Below are 21,250 nucleotides of genomic sequence, written 5' to 3'. Positions count from 1 at the left end.
AAAATGCGTAAAAAACCATAATGGTTATTATGGATGTGACTACTGCGAGCAGAAAGGGGGTTACCAGGATAAAGTAATATTTAACGAACTGAAGTCGCGTCTTAGAACTGACAATAGTTTTAGAGCAAAATCTCAAAAACAGCACCATGCAAAAGATGCAAATACTCCCTTATTAGACCTGCCAATTAATATGATATCAGGGTTTCCTATAGATTACATGCACTTAGTTAGTTTGGGATGCACCCGCCGAATAATTATGAGCTTAATGAAGCCCAAATCCATGGTGAAACAAAAGTCTTTATTATTGATCAACTTTCAGCCAAATTATTGAAAATCTCTTGTGAAACTCCCGTAGAATTTTCACGCAAACCTAGAAGTTTAAGCGAAATAGACAGATGGAAGGCTACAGAGTTTAGGCAGTTTCTTTTGTATACAGGGTTTTATATTTTTCGGGGGATTTTGTCAGACAATTTAGTAGATCACTTTCAGTTGTTGCACTCTGCAATGTATTTATTGTGTAAAGAGAGCCCAGAAGAAGAAAAAATCAATTATGCCGAAACACTCCTCGAATTATTTGTCAGTAGCGCTAAGCAGTTGTATGGGAAGGGTATCTACGTTTATAACATTCATAATCTCCTCCATATTTCTGAGCACGTCCGACTCTACGGTGGACTTGATAAATTTTCGGCTTTTGCGTTTGAGTCCTATCTCGGAAAACTTAAGAAACTAGTTCGAAGCCCTAGCAAACCATTACAGCAAATTATAAACAGACTTGCGGAGCTTCAGGACAGTGAACGAAAAGAGGAAATATTAGATTCAAACCATATTATAGCTAAATACGACAACAATGATGGACCAACACTCCAGGACTGTGACGGTGTTCAGTATAAGAAATTACTTATAAATGGTTTCACTTTAACAAGTAAATTTGGTGACAACTGTTGTAAATTGAAGTGTGGAAAAGTGATTCAAATTCACAACATAGTGAAAGCCAATGAAGCTATCTATCTCATTGGAAAATATTACAAAGAAGTTAATGATGCCTATACGTATCCCTGTGCTTCTTCAAATTTTGGCATTGAGAAAGTATCAAAACTGTCAAATCTAAAAGCCTGGTCAGCAAATCTATTCAACAATAAATGCTACTTTATGTCAGAATCAAATATTTCTGGCGTATCAGTTCCACTACTGCACAAAAACTGAGTGTGCAGGTCAGTAAAACCTCTATAATCTATTTTGCATCTGAGTTTAAGATTAGCGTTGTGGAGCTGAAGTATAGAACGTTTGAATATGTCTACAACAAGTAGTGTTAACTAATTACAACTGTTTGCATGACAGACGTTTGCGAGTGTGTGTTTTAATTGCCTGTTTAATTGAGAAATTTCCATGCTTCTAATTGTGTTCAAAATATCAAACTTACTATAATTTTCTATATTTCAGGGTAAGAGTCACTCATTCGACTTAATAATGTTTATGGTTGTTGAGTTTTCCGAGCAAACATCCAATGGAGAAACAGAATGTGCAGTTATTAATAAAGTTTGGATGGATGGGGCAAGAAAAAACTGTTTTTGGCCCCCATATCGCTCTAACGACAGGATAATCAAAGCTATTGTAAGCTCGGATAAGCCAACCGCATCGTGGAAGAAGTATGGAGTTAGTAGAGTATTCTACACAACAGGTATGTTTACAGAGATTGCTGAAGTGAAGTCACGTTTTATATTTTGTTTTCTTTTATTAGACAACTATAAATTAGCGGAGAAAAAGGCACAGGAAAGTGAATTTATATCGGATGTGGCCACTGGTGTCACTGATAGTGAAATAAGAGATGGAGTCTTAAACAGGAAACGCAAAAGAGGAGTTAATCGAGGTCTGAAAGATAAAACAATTAACGATGACGATAGCAGCGAAGGTGGTATGATTTAAAAAATTAAGCCATATTGTTGATTAATATTCTAAATGCGTTGCTGTACTAATTCTAGAATCAACCATTTCAAACCCTAAAGGCCCAGTCCATCTTCCTAAAGCTCCACAATTCCCATCAGAAACTTGTAATGCCCTGGTTAAATTTTGAACAATTCTAATTAACATCAAATTAATCAAATCGTTCTTCACAGTTACGGAAAATCTGCCTAAAAGCAATTGCCCTGTTTCTCGTAGCTTGAACGAAAGAAAAGAATTGGATGAGAATTTGTTTGATAGCCCCGAATCCTCATTGCATGCAACTCGTATGTATACTATCCCATTAATGGCCAGTTTCATTTTGAATTAGAAAAAAATGACCTATTTCAAATTATATTAGGAACAGATGATCCAGCTAACGCAGCAAAGACTTCATCGTCACCGTCACTCTTTAGTCAGGAAGATAGAGTATCGTTTCCTTCGTCTGAAAACCGGCATTCTACGCAAATATCTAACGATAGAAATGACGTAATAATATCTAGTCCTAACTTTAGTAGAAAAAATGGTATGCAATTTGGAGTTTTTGAATAGAATTGAATTCTATTTTTATTCATCAATAATTTAAAACTAAGTGTCTAACCTAGGATCTCCAGGCTCATCGACATCTAGTCTAAACTCTGATAATAGAAGTAATTTTTCTAAGACTGCTAATGCTTATTCTAATAGTGGACTAACCTCATCCCAAAACAAAAACCAGAGTAAATATAATTATATGTGATCTTTAATAATAGTAACCTGGCGGAAATTTCACTAATTTTATTTTTTCAGTGACAGATAAAGTAATTGAAAAAATATTCAGAGAACTTGAGTTGATTAAACACCAACTAAATAGCAACGGAAGAATGATTAACAAGCTTCTGGTTGAAAAGGAACCAAAGAGCTCTAAATTAGACGTTGATAATCTAAACCTACCGTGCAAATCCATTGAATCCTTGGAAATCTTGGAGATATTTATTAAAGATAAAGATAATCAGCTCAAATTGGTAAAATATTAAAATAAGCAATTTTGCCAAGAACGAGACTTATAATTAGTGTACTGACTACCTAACTTCTTAAGTCCCACCAGGCTTACTCTTGACACACATTTTAACTAACAGAAATTCATCATTTATGTTTTGTTTAAATTTCTAGATCTCGTATCTTGGAGTTTTGGGCGGACGAGACGTTGGGAAAACTCATGCATGATTGTTTAGCAGAACAATTTAATTGGAAGGGTAAAGACGAGGGGCTACTCACTTCCCCAAAAAATGTACACCAGATTTCGTATTTCCAAATATTTCCAAAAATTTCCGATTTATTTCTATTATTTTCGTATTTCTTTATTTCCCGATATTTCTCCTAAAATTTCCAATATTTTCACGATATTTCCTTTAAATTTCCAATATTTCCATTATTCCTTCGTATTTCAAATATTTCTTAGTATTTCTAATATTCCTTCGTATTTCAAATATTCCTTCGTATTTCAAATATTTCTCAGTATTTCTATTATTCCTTCGTATTTCTAATATTTCTCAGTATTTCTAATATTCCTTCGTATTTCTAATATTCCTTCGTATTTCTAATATTCCTTCGTATTTCTAATATTCCTTCGTATTTCTAATATTTCTGATTAATTCTATTATTTAATAGCATTTTTGATATTTCTAATTCTCTCAACCATCATCATAACAATAATCTACAACCTATACGGTTAAATGAAGTTGGAATCGTTTTTAAAAGACGACTTTTGAATTCAAAGATACCTGATTTTCTGATTATAAAAGTTTTCAGTATTAATATCAATTCAGTTCAAAAAATTTTCTTAGTTCCATTGTTTAAAGATTTCATTTGTTTCATAAGTTCATAAGATATGTTCCATAAGTTTGTCACTGGTAATTGAGAGTTTGTCACTGGTAATTGAGAGTTTCTCACGAAGTAACGTAGGTGAAACGTCATATATTCTCGTAAAGTGACGCCTGGTGAAGCTCTGTCAAAGGCTTAGTAAAATGAACTGTAGAACCGAGTGTAGTCAGTTCTTGCATCGTTCTCGAACTAGCTCTCAGTAATTCTCTAGCATTACGAAGTGTCATACTTATGGAACATATCTTATAAACTTATGGTATTTTTTATTTATTATGCTTCCATATTAAATCCAAAACATATATTAGTATTTAAGAAAACTAATTAGAAACAATCTGAATTTCAAATGTAAAAGAATCCCGCTGCAACTTTGGGTAATATCATAAGTTTATAAGATATGTTCCATAAGTATGTCACTACCTATACTTCGTAATGCTAGAGGTTTAATGAGAGCTAGTTCAAGAACGACGCGAGAATTGACTACACTCGGTTTTGCAGTCCATCTTTCTATTTAGTCTATACTAAGCCTTTGATAGCGTCTCACCAGGCGTCGCTTTACGAGAATCTATGACGTTTCGCCTACGTCACTTCATGACGAGCTCTCATTAACCAGTGTCACACTTATGGAACATATCTTATAAACTTGTGATAATATCTCAACTTGTGACGTCACACGTTACATAAAGCAGACGACGCTTCAAGGCCGCCCAAAACTTTTCTCAAACCGAAGACGGATCGAGACCCCCTTAGGCATAACCAGGGTATTTTCTGAATCACGAACTAATAAACCTTTTAGAGTAGCTCAGTGAAATCAATCGTAAATCAGTGAAATCAGTGAAATCACTATACAAAGCAGTCAAATCAAGAAATCATCAAATCATTAAAATCACTATGAAATCAATCGTAAATCAGTGAAATCACTATACAAAGCAGTCAAATCAAGAAATCATCGAATCATACAAATCACTACCAAATCATTCAAATCACTAGCAAATCATTCAAATCCTCGACAAATCATTCAAATCCTCGACAAATCATGCAAATCGCACCAAATCATTCAAATCCTCGACAAATCATGCAAATCGCACCAAATCATTCAAATCACTACCAAATCATGCAAATCGCACCAAATCATTCAAATCCTCGATAAATCATTCAAATCCTCGTTAAGTCACCAGTCATTCAAATCGTACAAATCTTTCAAATCATTTCCAAATCCTTCAAATCACATAAATCGAATCGAAATCATCGTAAAATCGTGAAAATCACTCCCAAATCATTCAAATCCTCGTTAAGTCACCAGTCATTCAAATCGTACAAATCTTTCAAATCATTTCCAAATCCTTCAAATCACATAAATCGAATCGAAATCATCGTAAAATCGTGAAAATCACTCCCAAATCATTCAAATCGGCTCCAAATCAGCAAATCAGTCAAATCATTCTTAAATCTTTGAAATCATCAAAATCGAGAAAGATTTCAAATCTCGTACGCTCTCATGAGTAATGACGGCCCCCTTGAGCTCGCCTCCCTCAGAAAATGCTGAGGAAAGTACAAATCTCTGGTTTACCAAGATTTCGCCATATTTCCCCGAATTTCCGATGATATTTCTCATTATTTCCGATATTTCTCATTATTTCCGATATTTCTCATTATTTCCAATATTTCTCATTATTTCCCAATATTTCCGATATTTCCCTATATTTCCGATTTTTCTCATTATTTCCCAATATTTCCGATATTTCTTATTATTTCAGATATTTCCCTATATTTCCGATATTTCCCTATATTTCCGATATTTCTCAATATTACGATATTTCTCGAAATATTGAAATATATTTCTTAAGGCTTGTACACCATATTTCGTAAGTGGCTAGCCCCTCGGGTAAAGATAAAAACCTTTCCATGTTCTAACTGCCAAAGATGCGGTTATATGTAAGTTCTTATGGTCCCAATTTTAAAGTCGCATTCTAACATAATTTCTATCAATTAGGCGCTGTAAGAGCCAATAATAACTGAAAAAAGTTGAAGAGGCAGAGGTCGAAAATATAATAAAGGAGTGGCCAAAACAAGCAAAGAAAATAATGGCGAAGAGCAAGGGAGTCGGTTTGACCGACACGTGAAGTCTTAGCTGACGCGCTACCTACAACTACAAAACATTTGTATCCAATTAAACCATTTTCACCGAGAAAAAATAAACTTAAAAATTTAACAAAAAAATTGTTTTATCTACAATTATTCTACATTGTTTGAATAAGCCTATATTAAACATGTCTAGAATATACTGATGCATTAAGAGGGGCGGTAGGGGGTACTGAATAATTGGCACGAATATATTACGTTATTTAAACGTGTAAATGTTGTTTCTTTGAATGGAAAAACCACGTTTAAGGACGTGTCTAAAATAAAGCAACACTACTATTTAACGTGACATACACGTGTTACGATTGGGTCTAGTCACGTTGAAAACACGTCAAATCTACGTGTTAAAACACGTGAATAACGGTGACATAGTCACCTTAATAAACACGTGTTCACTCATGTGTTTCTATCTGCGAAAAAAAGTGTTTTACACGTGTATTTGCTACCTGGAATGAGTATAAAACACTCTGTAAAGAATAACCATCAAAATGACCAAAACCAAAAAAAACATCAACTCAATAATGTATTCAAATGAAATTGTACTAAATGTACTAATTATTATATACAAAAATACATGTAACAGCTTTAAATTAGTACCGAATGCCGGTTAGTTTGACATAGTCTACGCGGTTGATTCTGGGGCGTAATACTATCGTTGACTGCTGGTTTATTGGACAGCTTTTGTAGCCAGCTTGGCCCTTGTCTTTACTGGAAAGTTCAGGCTTCTTGGTGTATAATTTACCTGTGCACGAATAGATTCCACAGACCTGTGCACAAAATGATTCCATGGACCTGTGCATATAAATATTTCATACCGTATTGCACAGAAATATTTCGAAAACCCGTGCACAAACAGATTCCAAGACTTGTGCACATACAGATGCCTTAGTTTTGTGCACAAACAGATGTTATAGACTTCTGCAAAAATTGATTTCATAGACATTGATAATCTAGTTTAATTATCTTTAATCGATAAGCTTGTTTAATTATTTTAATTTGTAATCTAGCTTTCTATTGTTATTCGATAACTAGTTCAATTAACTCTAATTGGTAATCTAGTTAAATAAACTTTAATTGATAATCTAATATAATTAACTTTAATTTGTAAAATTTTCCATTAAGCAAGCTAATTGCTTTAACAATTTTACTATATCCGCAGTAAAACGACCAAAGTCCAAGAATGGCATTCTACACTTCTTAACCCATGCTAAATTGTCTTAAGTTACACAGATTGAGGGTAAACCAAGTAAGTCAGGGCATGTAATTACAATTATGAAAACATTACTTTGAGTAATTTTTTCTTAATGAAAAAAATAGGCTCCAATTATGAAAATTTGGCTTCAATTTAAGACCATTTTTAAATCTATCAAACGTATAGTTATTTTTGTAAGGGTATGGACAAAATGGGTAAGTTAAGAAAATTTCCAATGTCATTTCTACGGACATTTTCTAGTTTTTCGCCAAAATTTGTAAATAGTTTTTTGGAAATGAAAACCACTCTTACCAACATAATGTTTTATAAAAATAACTATTAGATGGATCATCTTGAAATTTTTACCACATATTAAGAACCCGGAATTTAGTTCAGTAAAAAACTTTCAAAACAACAAACTTAATACGAAAAAAGTTACAACCAATCGCAAAACCTTCCTCATATATTAGAGCCGTCATCAAGCCTTATGTAAGAGTGCTACATCTCCCTTAGAATTGCAGTAGTTGAAAATATTCAGTTAACAGGAGAATAGTTAGAAAGCTATTTTGAGGGTGATAGATATGATTTTGAATACACTGTTATTTTTGTTATTCTTTCTTTTCATTGAGTAATGTCGGTCTAAAGGTCAGACTCCGATTAACTAAGGCGCTATCATGTTAACTTTCAACATGTCAACGTATATTTCGAGAACGAGCGTGATGCAGGATGCGAAAAATCCCAAGAGACACACGCTGAAAATGACCATCAACGTCTCTGCTTTCATGAATCAGAGGTTTCCGTTTTCTGACAGGGATGCAATTCGTTCTTCAAAGACGGATTGAGATCCTCGAAGCAATCGCCCTCGGTCAGTTGTCGCAACCTGACAAATACTGTGAAATAAACTCAACCATAAACCTAATACTTCGAAGGAGACACAAACCTTCTGTTGACGGTCTTAATCAGAGTTTGTGAAATATTTTTCCTGAAATACAAAGTCCAATAGTTTACCGCTAAAGGTTTGCTCAGTTTCATTTTGCAACTTCCTGTCTTTGCATATCTTCTTTTTATTACATTCCAGTGAAGTATATCCGGAGCAATGAAAAATCTATTGGGATTTTCAATTCCTGAATGAATGTCGTGGTTTTCCGTGAAAGTGCCAAATGTATGGTAGCACAAATCTGGGGTCGCTTCTGCTCGCTTTATTACTTCCGCATATGCCGTGTTAATCAAAGCATTTTTCTAAGTCGAACATGAAATAGAAAAACCTTTCTTTCAACGTATTTATATAATGAGGAAATGGTGTGAAATTCTTATATTGACTCGACCTGAATGAATCTGATTTGCGCAGAGTTTTTAAACAACAAAGGTTTAGCATTGGGAAAGTGAAATACGTCGTCGATGGTACCAAAGGGAAGTGCTTCCGATTTGCTCGAAAACTGTGACGTCATTTCCGAGGATACAAAAAGTAAGAGAACAAAAGACGCCAGACTCCACGAGACCGAAAGAAAACGAGAGACTCCGTTACAATTCAAATTTTGAGGACCTGAGATTGAAATTGATTTCAGTTTTGAAACGAGTTTATCGTTCCTCTTAAGTTTTTACTCGTTCCCAGAAGGCATTGTAACAAAAACATGATGGGTAGTTCAGATTTCACTTTTCCATATTTCGAGTTCAGTTTTCCCGTCATGTAAGTCAGCAGAACGAGACCAACGGACCCCACAATTAGCTAGATTTCATATCAACAATTTATGAATATTGCACATAGGTCAACTGACTCAAAATGGAAAGAATTAAAAACCAAAATTAAAGATAATTTTAGGGTCAATATTCAGATGAACCAACAATACATAAACTTATTTCCATTATAAAGACTGCTAAACTTTAGGAAGCTTGACGTCTTTGATAACGGTTCACGGGTAGTTGAGCGGTTTTCAAAAGAACGTTTTGGAATAAAGCGGTTCCTAAAACAGCGGTTTCCAAAACCGCGTGGAAGCAAAACCGCGATTGCTGTTTCCGCGTTTCTCAATACAGCGCTATTTCCCAAAACAGCGGTTGCTGTTTCCGCCCAAACTGTGATTGATAGGGAGGGAAATATCTATTATATTAAGTATATACAATATTATGCAAAAAGGAGTAATTTTATATCGGAAGTAAATATAAAATATAATTTTTTGGAAAAGGCATATTATTTAGGGAAGTTAATGAAGATAAACAACAATATTTTGGATAAGGCGTACTTTCGTACGCTCAAGATATAAACGCTGTAATCAAAATGCGCTAAAACGAGAAATGGCTATAATGGCAAACGCGTTTATGAAAAAGCCGTTTTGGACAATGCTGTTTTGATAACATACCTTTGATAACACTGTTATATGGAGATTATGAAAGACTAAGTTACCCATTTATTTATAACAGAGAAAATATCGTTTTCATTCGCTTGGTTTGTTCCGAATAATATTTGGATTTTCAAACTCAAAAATGGGTGCGAAGATGCAAAGGAATTGAAACGATCAGTGGTTAAGAACAAAGGCATTAGTGAAAAGTCTCCCTCCTGTTTATTGAAAATATTTTCTCAATTATTTATGTAAGAAATTGACCAAGAACTTATTCGTATTACTACAAGAATATGGCAAGAATCGGATTATAAACCAATCCTTTCATTTGCATAAGACTCAAAGCTACTTATTTTCGAATAAACTTTGCCCTAATTATTTTCCCGTAAATTTAACATTAAAAAGACCTAGGTGCGCTATTTACATTATACTAGTGTTACAACAAAACCATGAAATCTCGTTACAAAGAAGCTAAAGCCATATTAACATATTCATAGTATCGAGAAGCTAAAGCCATGTTAACTTATTCTTAGTATCGAGAAGCTAAAGCCATGTTAACATATTCATAGTATCGAGAATGAATTCTTGGTTCAGAATTTATATGGAACTATACATTTCTTTGGAGCATTCCTAGAAGACCATTCCACGAATTATTAACTTTCGCTCCCCAATACTTATCAGCATTCGGGAGAACAGTGACGCTGAAACATTTTTTACCATTGCGGTTATTACCAATAACATGCAGACCCATTGATTTACGCTTATTTACTTGATATTGTCAAATATTTGTAAAACATGCAGTAATTTAATCATGCATCCAGTTTTCTCTCCTTGTGCATTCAAAATAACGAATGGCGAAAACTGGTAAAAAATATAAGGTTCTAATCTGAATTGTATGAGTCCTTGCGATTGGACTAGTAACATTTTCTTTTAGCAATAGTAAATCGTGAAATGCTTTAAACTTACTGCCATGAAAGGTGCTCTATAGTATTTTGTTGTTTCGACATTCATTATTATGACTTTTTAGTTTCTCAATTGTAGTGGATGCCGTTTCGTAGGACAACCCATTGCAAAAGAATGAAGTAGAATGTATTCAAGTATTTCGGGTCCTTCTCAAGTTGCACCGTAGCAATCATAAGAATAATTTGACTGAAATTCTGAGAAAATCCTTTGCACGTTTCAACTTGTTTTCCGAGATTTCGCTTTGGAATGTTTCTTTTAATTCGTCGCATGAGTCAATATTGTACTCCGTTAAAACCCAGAAAGTCCTTAAGTTGTGTGCCTAATTAAAAATAAATTAGAGGAGGGATAATAGACCCGTTCGGGATCGATTACATGCGACTGTTGTGGGAACTCGTGTCGTTAGTTGCTAAGCAACCATTTTTATCTGCATTCGTTTTTGACACGTACTAATATACATTTTCTGACCAGTCTAGTTTTGAGATTGCACTGATAAGGAGACCATGCAAAGTGTCACGCTGTTCTTTTCAGAACGTAAATAGTAACACTAGATAAACGATCGAATTTTTCTACAAAATATTATAGGGGAAGTATAGTTCCTAATGCCTTTGTTGTCAAATAAATACCATTTATAAATTAGTCAATTTTTTTCATTCTTTTCGGTGCAGTTATGTAAGAATGAGTCCACTAGTTGCAAAACTTACGAAATATTTTATCAAAAACTGAGTTATTTGGGTTCGTTTTCAAGTTAACGCACACTAGTAATTATTAATGTTAAACTGCAGTATTTTAATGATTGTCAGTCAAAAATAACTTGAAGGGATCGATTAAAGAATTGAAAAGCGTGTTTCATCTTATTTTCTGAGCATTCGAGGGTTACTTTTAGTTTGAGGAATGATTTTAACACCTTCCTTTGAGGACACCCCCAATACTGCCAAAGGATGACATCACTATTCTAAATTATACAGGGTGTAGATAAATGTTTGGAATTTATTTTTTATTGTTTTGCAAGTGACAACGAGTGTCATGTTAAGGCCCGTTTTCAATCAAGCTTTTCTAGTTGCTTTTTTTACTAGCTTCGCTTCAACAGTAAATCGCGATTTGCCTGACAAAAACGCGATTCAAATGGTGAAACAAAATCGAAACTCTTCACCCGTTTTCAAATTCACTTCTCTCGCCTCTCCACGCTCGTCAGGACCCGTGTTTATATCAGTTGTCTTCTGTTCAATATTTAGGCTAGTTAAAAAATACTCATAAATATCCTTAAAATAGTTAAAAACACCATTAAAATGCTTCTAAATATCCTTAAAATAGTTAAAAACACCATTAATATGCTTCTAAATATCCTTAACACTCGATGTTGTTTTTGAAAATTAGGTCTATTCTCACTTTAAAACACGCGGCGCAAAAAAATTGCTCGAGAGAAATAACGTACCCACGTGACTACTAGGCCAAGTGCTTTGTCGGATAAAAGCGAAAGCAAATATCTACCCAAGGTAGATACCCGCTTTTCGATTATTTCACGCGAATCTGATTCAGAAGCGCCCAAAAAAGCGCGTTTGAAAACGGGTTCCGATTTCGCTTTAGCGTTTTGCTTCAGTTTTTGAAGCAAAAGCTTCATGAAAAGCTTGATTGAAAACGGGCCTTTACACAAAGAATATGTTTAAATGCTGCTAACTGTTTATAAGCACATTATCACGATTAGTTTTAAAACTTGGGCTTCAAATTTCAACCTCTTATCTGTTTGGTAAACAGCTCAACGTACATATTCGATATGTCTGCCATTGACGTTAACGCACTCTCCAAGACTACGGTCCATGTTTTCCATTACTTTAGCGAGCACTAATCTCATGACGCAGGAAGTCCAAGTAAATGTCTCCATTGATGTTCTCATTGAAGATGAATGTTCTGATAATTCAGTTTCCAAGAATGTCCACCCAGACATTTGATGGTAATGATGTCGCAACTAGTGATGATTTTGTGGGGTCCAATATTAAACGTTATGCCAGTTTACCGTGCCATCCCAGTAAAATTTAGCCTCGTCAGACATTAGTACCTTTCTCAATAATAATGGACCGGCTTCAATTAGTTCCCGCATGGTAACACTAAGTTCTTACCGCCTTATGTAATCCTTGTTCGTCAAGGCTTACTGTACGAAGATGTGATGATGCCCGTAGTGATGTTCTTGGAAAGAACAGTAGAATGGCTTAGTGCAAGTTCTTGTTCCACCACTCTACTACTAGCATGATATTGGCTTCAAAACATGGTTCGATGTAAAATTCTCTATCTTCATTGCAGACTGTACCAGTCTCATCCACGTCCAGGAATTCGCACTACCGAATTCACAAACGTGTTCGCCAATGAGCGTAAAGGTACTTTCCACCAGGTGTCGTCGGTGTAGATAGCGTTCGACATAAAGGACTACCGCTAATTGAACATTTCCGTGATGACACAAAATAAATCGACGTCTTCAATGAAGAAAACGCAGTCTATATTGGCTCCGTTCATCATTTCGAATACACGTGCCTTCGCTAATACAGAGCGGGAAAAACCTTGCTTTACGGTAGAAATAGTCTCTTGTCGGCCGCCATCGCTTACCAAGTGTCCGATACAGCATCGAATACATTGAAAAACATGATCAATCAAAGGTAAGAGACAATGTCATTGAAAAAAGGATCACTCGCTGACATTTTCATTACGCGACAGGATATTGAACTATTGGGACACTGGATATCAAATGAGAGGTTACTTTCTGATGAACGAGAAAGGCTGCTCTAAAAACTTAAAGACAAAGCAGAGCTTGGTGTTTTCAAAGTCGTCTCTCGGAGACATTGGCTCCTTATTTGTTGCTAACATCTCTTCAATGACGATTGCCTTTTGGTAATGCTCGTTCAGTTACGACACGCTTTCAAAAATAGACACGTGGATCGAAGACTCCAGGTTCTTGAACTGAGGAACTACAGCATGAACTGAAGATCTGAAATCGCTTCTCCCGCTTGATAAGGACAAAACATTCATTACAATTTGTTCGTGAAAATACTTGTTAGAACAATTTTTTTAAATTATTCCTTTTAGTGATGCTGAAGATTTAGGAACTTGTTTCTATAAGTTTATTTCGCGACGCGTTCTTGTGTCGTGACAATTTTAGACCAACTTTTAATGCAGAGTCAGAAAATCGTTAAAAATTAACAAACTATATTACTTTAAAAACATGTCAGTAATTCATTATGTCGTTATTGGATAACAGATATATATTGAGACATAGTGTCTAGGAGTCTAGTCTAGTAATATTTTTTAAAACAGGCAGGGCCGGTGTTGGCCTTGGCATCTCAATCTAGTTGGGGCGCTGATAGAACGGCTATAGAGGTGTTTCTTTAGCTTGGATAAAAACATATTGCCCCTTGTATTGTCTGTCAGTAATGTGTTGAACCATAGTTATATGGAAGCTCATTACGCTTTCATTTAGAATTTTTACAGAACAGAACTAATATGTTTGGGCCTAAGGCTCGGTGTAATACAAAGACGCCCCTATTACTCTTTGAAGTCACTTTAATGCTTACAAATGTTTAGAATATAAGTAGATATCTGAAATGTTTTAATTATAAGAATCACCCTAAGAAACTGAAAAACGTGATGTGAAGCAAGAGTGAAATATTAGGCCTCAAGATTGTTACTTTGTTGATTATACTTGGAATAAATTGATTTTCAAATGAGGATCGCTCAGGGAAAATGAGCAAAGATGACAGGGAAGCTAGGGTATAACATAATTTTAACAAGTTGGGAAACCAAAATAAACCTCTCCGAGTCGAGACGAATTTACTTTCCAAACACAGGTCCACCATGGACGAATTAATACTGAAAGACGGATGGCAGATGGAGAAAGTTGAAAAATAATTGTTGATTCGCCTTCTAGCGGCAGATAGTAGCAAACCGGATAGTGGGGGAATCAACGTTCTAACGAGGGAAGCAGCTAACGTCTTATTTTGTCTAGATGGCGCTAGCGTTTTCCGAGATTTGACTCCGCATTTTCATAACCCCCTTCATTTTGGGGCTGTAAGCTTTATATTGGTTGTTTAGTCGCTTAGTAATGGGGGCAGTAATGGGCTGCCATTGGTTCTTCAGTATTACTTCGTCCATGGGTCCACCAGTCAATGAGAAAACCGGAAATACGTAGCTCATATTGGCGGGATATCGCGAAGGCCATTTGTAAAGGTTTAATCGTTTAACATTTCCCTGTGTATTCTCATAATTCTAATGAGGACCTAATATCTATCACTTAAGTGTGTATTTAACTTTCGGCTCACTCTGAACCGTTAACACCTCTTGTAAGAGGACACAAAACAAGGTCAATTCTGGTTTAAATCTAGGGTATCTTGTTTCATAGACCCAATCGCTTCAACACTTACAGAGAGACGAAGTATTAAAATCCATATTATGTAGTGAGATTAAAAGTTGCGTTTACACTAAAGTTGTTCCTATTATCTTTTGAAACTTTGCTAATATTGACGTTTAAAGTGAAGGGTACCCCTCCTGTCCACATTTTTCAAATTTTGGGGTATATATACGATTCGTTTCCATTATAATATTAGATAAAAAACGCATTCGCGTGAACCGATGGTGGAAGCCCTGCCATTGGGAGGCTAGACGTTTCTCGTAACCCTAGCCGATCGCCGCGTATATCTTGAAAACAAACGATGACGAAGGAAAAGAAGCCAGAATGTACTGACTGGCGTCCATGTGGAACGGACAAAGACATGAAGATGGTGGTGCATAGAAGCTGGGGTCAATGTGGAATTGACGAAAAACAGAAGATGGTGGTGCATAGAAGCTGGTGTCAAGGTGGAATTGACGAAGAACAGAAGATGGTGGTGCTTGGAAACCAATAAGTACAGACTAGTGTCCATGTGGAGTGGACGAAAACCAAAAACTGGTGGTGTGGGAACTCAAGTAGAATAGCCAGCGGAGACAAACACAATTTTCCAAATTTCCGTGAACTGTCAATGCAGTCCGGAAATTGGGAACACGTTTGCTCCGATACGCAAACTGCGAACGCGGTCACGTAAGGTTTTACAGACAGACACACACACACACACACTAAAGTTAAATTTATCCACACAGAAGTTAGCGTTTTGCACACAAAACTTATCTTTATCCACACTAAAGTTAACTTCATCCACACTAAAGTTCAGTTTTTCTACAATAAAGCTAACTTTCTCCACACCAAAGTCAACTTATTCCACACAAAACCTAACTTTCTCCACACCATAGTCAAATTATTCCACACAAAACCTAATTTTCTACAAACTAAAGTGAACTTTTTCCACACTAATGTTAACTTTATTCACACAGAAGTTAACGTTTAGCACACTGAAGTTATCTTTTCACGCACTAAAGTAAACTTCATCCACACTAAAGTAAACTTCATCCACACTAAAGTTCAGTTTTCCCACAACAAAGCTAACTTTCTCCACAACAAAGCTAACTTTCTCCACACCAAAGTCAACTTATTCCACACAAAACCTAATTTTCTACGAACTAATTTGAACTTATTCCAAACAAAAGTTAACTTTTCCACACTAAAGTTAACTTTTCCACACTAAAGTTAACTTTATCCACACAGAAGTTAACGTTTTGCACACTGAAGTTATCTTTCACACACTAAAGTTAACTTTTTTCACACTAACGCTAAGTTTTTTAACACTAAATTTACCTTTTTCCACACCAAATTTAACTTTTTCCACACTAAAGCTAACCATTTCCACATAAAAGTTAACTATTTCCACACTAAAGTTATCATTTTCGACACAAAAGTTAACTTTCTACACACTAAAGCTAACTTTCTACACACTAAAGCTAACTTTTCCACAATAAAGTGAAATTATTCCACACAAAGGTTAACTTTCTACACACAAAAGTTAAATTTATCCACACAGAAGTTAGCGTTTTGCACACTAAAGTTATCTTTATCCACACCAAAGTCAACTTATTCCACACAAAACCTAATTTTCTACAAACTAAAGTGAACTTTTTCCACACTAATGTTAACTTTATCCACACAGAAGTTAACGTTTTGCACACTGAAGTTATCTTTTCACGCACTAAAGTTAATTCATCCACACTAAAGTTCAGTTTTTCCACAACAAAGCTAACATTCTCCACACCAAAGTCAACTTATTCCACACAAAACCTAATTTTCTACGAACTAATGTGAACTTATTCCAAACAAAAGCTAACTTTTTCCACACTAAAGTTAACTTTTTCCACACTAAAGTTAACTTTATCCACAAAGAAGTTAACGTTTTGCACACTGAAGTTATCTTTTCACACACTAAAGTTAACTTTTTCCACACCAAATTTAACTTTTTCCCAACTAAAGCTAACCATTTCCACAGTAAAGTTAACTATTTCCACACTAAAGTTAACTATTTCCACACTAAAGATAACTTTTCCACACAAAAGTTAACTTTTTCCTCACAAAAGTTAACTTGCTACACACTTAAGCTAACTTTTCCACAATAAAAAGAAATTATTCCACACAAAGGTTAACTTTTTATACACTAAAGTTAAATTTATCCACACTAAAGTTAACTTCATCCACACTAAAGTTTAGTTTTTCTACAATAAAGCTAACTTTCTCCACACCAAAGTCAACTTATTTCACACAAAACCTAATTTTAACAAACTAAAGTGAACTTATTCCAAACAAAAGTTAGCTTTTTCCACACTAAAGTTAACTTTATCCACACTAAAGTTAACTTTTTTCACACTAAATTTACCTTTTTCCACACCAAATTTAACTTTTTCCACACTAAAGCTAACCATTTCCACAGTAAAGTTAACTTTTTCCACACTAAAGTTATCTATTTCTACACTAAAGTTATTTTTTCCACACTAAAGTTAACTTTTTCCTCACAAAAGTTAACTTGCTACACTAAAGAGAACTTATTCTACACAAAAGTTAACTTTCTCCACAATAAAGTGAAATTATTCCACAAAAAGGTTAACTTTCTACTCACTTAAGTTATCTTTATCCACACAGAAGTTCGAGTTTTGCACACTAAAGTTATCTTTATCCACACTAATGTTAACTTCATCCACACTTAAGTTCAGGTTTTCCACAATAAAGCTAACTTTCTCCACACCAAAGTCAACTTATTCCACACAAAACCTAATTTTCTACAAACTAAAGTGAACTTATTCCAAACAAAAGTTATCTTTTCACACACTAAAATTACCTTTTTCCACACCAAATTTAACTTTTTCCACACTAGAGCTAACCATTTCCACACCAAAGTTATCTATTTCCACACTAAAGTTAACTTTTCCACACTAAAGTTAACTTTTCCACACTAAAATTAACTTTTTCCTCACAAAAGTTAACTTCCTACACACTAAAGCTAACTTTTTTCACACTTAAGCTAACTTTTTTCACACTAAATTTACCTTTTTCCACACCAAATTTTTCTTTTTCCAAACTAAAGCTAACCATTTCCACATTAAAGTTAACTATTTCCACACTAAAGTTATCATTTTCCACACTAAAGTTAACTTTTGCACACTAAAGTTAACTTTTTCCTCACAAAAGTTAACTTGCTACACACTAAAGCTAACTTTTCCACAAGAAAGTGAAATTATTCCACACAAAGGTTAACTTTCTACACACGAAAGTTAAATTTATCCACACAGAAGTTAGCGTTTTGCACACTAAAGTTATCTTTATCCACACTAAAGTTAACTTCATCCACTCTTAAGTTCAGGTTTTCCACAATAAAGCTAACTTTCTCCATACCAAAGTCAACTTATTCCACACAAAACCTAACTTATTCCACACAAAACCTAATTTTCTACACACTAAAGTTATCTTTATCCACACTAAAGTTATCTTTATCCACACTAAAGTTATCTTTATCCACACTAAAGTTAACTTCATCCACACTAAAGTTTAGTTTTTCTACAATAAAGCTAACTTTCTCCACACCAAAGTCAACTTATTTCACACAAAACCTAATTTTAACAAACTAAAGTGAACTTATTCCAAACAAAAGTTAGCTTTTTCCACACTAAAGTTAACTTTATCCACACTAAAGTTAACTTTTTTCACACTAAATTTACCTTTTACCACACCAAATTTAACTTTTTCCACACTAAAGCTAACCATTTCCACAGTAAAGTTAACTTTTTCCACAGTAAAGTTAACTTTTTCCACACTAAAGTTATCTATTTCTACACTAAAGTTAACTTTTCCACACTAAAGTTAACTTTTTCCTCACAAAAGTTAACTTGCTACACTAAAGAGAACTTATTCTACACAAAAGTTTACTTTCTCCACAATAAAGTGAAATTATTACACACAAAGGTTAACTTTCTACACACTAAAGTTATCTTTATCCACACAGAAGTTCGCGTTTTGCACACTAAAGTTATCTATTTCCACACTAAAGTTAACTTTTCCACACTAAAGTTAACTTTTCCACACTAAAATTAACTTTTTCCTCACAAAAGTTAACTTCCTACACACTAAAGCTAACTTTTTTCACACTTAAGCTAACTTTTTTCACACTAAATTTACCTTTTTCCACACCAAATTTTTCTTTTTCCAAACTAAAGCTAACCATTTCCACATTAAAGTTAACTATTTCCACACTAAAGTTATCATTTTCCACACTAAAGTTAACTTTTGCACACTAAAGTTAACTTTTTCCTCACAAAAGTTAACTTGCTACACACTAAAGCTAACTTTTCCACAAGAAAGTGAAATTATTCCACACAAAGGTTAACTTTCTACACACGAAAGTTAAATTTATCCACACAGAAGTTAGCGTTTTGCACACTAAAGTTATCTTTATCCACACTAAAGTTAACTTCATCCACTCTTAAGTTCAGGTTTTCCACAATAAAGCTAACTTTCTCCATACCAAAGTCAACTTATTCCACACAAAACCTAACTTATTCCACACAAAACCTAATTTTCTACACACTAAAGTTATCTTTATCCACACTAAAGTTATCTTTATCCACACTAAAGTTATCTTTATCCACACTAAAGTTAACTTCATCCACACTAAAGTTTAGTTTTTCTACAATAAAGCTAACTTTCTCCACACCAAAGTCAACTTATTTCACACAAAACCTAATTTTAACAAACTAAAGTGAACTTATTCCAAACAAAAGTTAGCTTTTTCCACACTAAAGTTAACTTTATCCACACTAAAGTTAACTTTTTTCACACTAAATTTACCTTTTACCACACCAAATTTAACTTTTTCCACACTAAAGCTAACCATTTCCACAGTAAAGTTAACTTTTTCCACAGTAAAGTTAACTTTTTCCACACTAAAGTTATCTATTTCTACACTAAAGTTAACTTTTCCACACTAAAGTTAACTTTTTCCTCACAAAAGTTAACTTGCTACACTAAAGAGAACTTATTCTACACAAAAGTTTACTTTCTCCACAATAAAGTGAAATTATTACACACAAAGGTTAACTTTCTACACACTAAAGTTATCTTTATCCACACAGAAGTTCGCGTTTTGCACACTAAAGTTATCTTTATCCACACTAAAGCTAACTTCATCCACACTAAAGTTCAGGTTTTCCACAATAAAGCTAACTTTCTCCACACTAAAGTCAACTTATTCCACACAAAACCTAACTTTCTCCACACCATAGTCAACTTATTCCACATAAAACCTAATTTTCTACAAACTAAAGTGAACTTTTTCCACACTAATGTTAACTTTATTCACACAGAAGTTAACGTTTAGCACACTGAAGTTATCTTTTCACGCACTAAAATTAACTTCATCCACACTAAAGTTCAGTTTTTCCACAATAAAGCTAACTTTCTCCACACCAAAGTCAACTTATTCCACACAAAACCTAATCTTCTACAAACTAAAGTGAACTTATTCCAAACAAAAGTTATCTTTTCACACACTAAAATTAACTTTTTTCACACTAAAATTACCTTTTTCCACACCAAATTTAACTTTTTCCACACTAGAGCTAACCATTTCCACAGTAAAGTTAACTATTTCCACACTAAAGTTATCTATTTCCACACTAAAGTTAACTTTTCCACACTAAAGTTAACTTTTCCACACTAAAATTAACTTTTTCCTCACAAAAGTTAACTTCCTACACACTAAAGCTAACTTTTTTCACACTTAAGCTAACTTTTTTCACACTAAATTTACCTTTTTCCACACCAAATTTACCTTTTTCCAAACTAAAGCTAACCATTTCCACATTAAAGTTAACTATTTCCACACTTAAGTTATCATTTTCCACACTAAAGTTATCATTTTTCACAATAAAGTTAACTTTTGCACACCAAAGTTAACTTTTTCCTCACAAAAGTTAACTTGCTACACACTAAAGCTAACTTTTCCACAATAAAGTGAAATTATTCCACACAAGGGTTAACTTTCTACACACAAAAGTTAAATTTATCCACACAGAAGTTAGCGTTTTGCACACTAAAGTTATCTTTATCCACACTAAAGTTAACTTCATCCACTCTTAAGTTCAGGTTTTCCACAATAAAGCTAACTTTCTCCACACCAAAGTCAACTTATTCCACACAAAACCTAACTTATTCCACACAAAACCTAATTTTCTACACACTAAAGTTATCTTTATCCACACTAAAGTTATCTTTATCCACACTAAAGTTAACTTCATCCACACTAAAGTTTAGTTTTTCTACAATAAAGCTAACTTTCTCCACACCAAAGTCAACTTATTTCACACAAAACCTAATTTTAACAAACTAAAGTGAACTTATTCCAAACAAAAGTTAGCTTTTTCCACACTAAAGTTA

General features: G+C 34.2%; 1 protein-coding gene and 1 long non-coding RNA gene across 2 annotated transcripts; both read left to right on the top strand.

Moving 5' to 3' along the window:
- The first annotated feature begins 244 nt into the window (after positions 1 to 244).
- LOC149633138 (uncharacterized) lies at positions 245 to 1,923 on the top strand. Its single transcript, XM_089850990.1, has 3 exons — positions 245 to 1,211; positions 1,441 to 1,678; positions 1,739 to 1,923. Exons 1-3 carry the CDS (start codon positions 1,140 to 1,142, stop codon positions 1,921 to 1,923), a joined length of 495 nt encoding a protein of 164 aa, XP_089707116.1. The 5' UTR covers positions 245 to 1,139.
- A 64-nt stretch (positions 1,924 to 1,987) lies between these two features.
- On the top strand, positions 1,988 to 2,357 carry LOC149633137 (uncharacterized). The gene is made up of 3 exons (XR_016373572.1): positions 1,988 to 2,048; positions 2,115 to 2,225; positions 2,300 to 2,357. It is a non-coding gene; the product is annotated as an uncharacterized LOC149633137 (long non-coding RNA).
- The last annotated feature ends 18,893 nt before the right edge of the window (positions 2,358 to 21,250 follow it).

The sequence above is a fragment of the Phalangium opilio genome, unplaced genomic scaffold (assembly GCF_054372755.1).
Source record: "Phalangium opilio isolate 3A_F unplaced genomic scaffold, DU_Popi_V2 ptg000098l_1, whole genome shotgun sequence".
In the NCBI taxonomy this organism is placed as follows: domain Eukaryota; kingdom Metazoa; phylum Arthropoda; class Arachnida; order Opiliones; family Phalangiidae; genus Phalangium; species Phalangium opilio.
The sequence above is the reverse complement of the archived record's forward strand: the minus strand, read 5'-3'. Positions and strand labels throughout refer to the sequence as shown.

Excerpts from the sequence above, each read along its gene's own strand:
- LOC149633138 (XM_089850990.1), top strand. The coding sequence starts at position 1,140 with ATGCTACTTTATGTCAGAATCAAATATTTCTGGCGTATCAGTTCCACT. Across the intron at positions 1,212-1,440 it reads CACAAAAACTGAGTGTGCAG|GGTAAGAGTCACTCATTCGA; the intron begins GTCAGTAAAACC and ends TCTATATTTCAG. Across the intron at positions 1,679-1,738 it reads TAGAGTATTCTACACAACAG|ACAACTATAAATTAGCGGAG; the intron begins GTATGTTTACAG and ends TTCTTTTATTAG.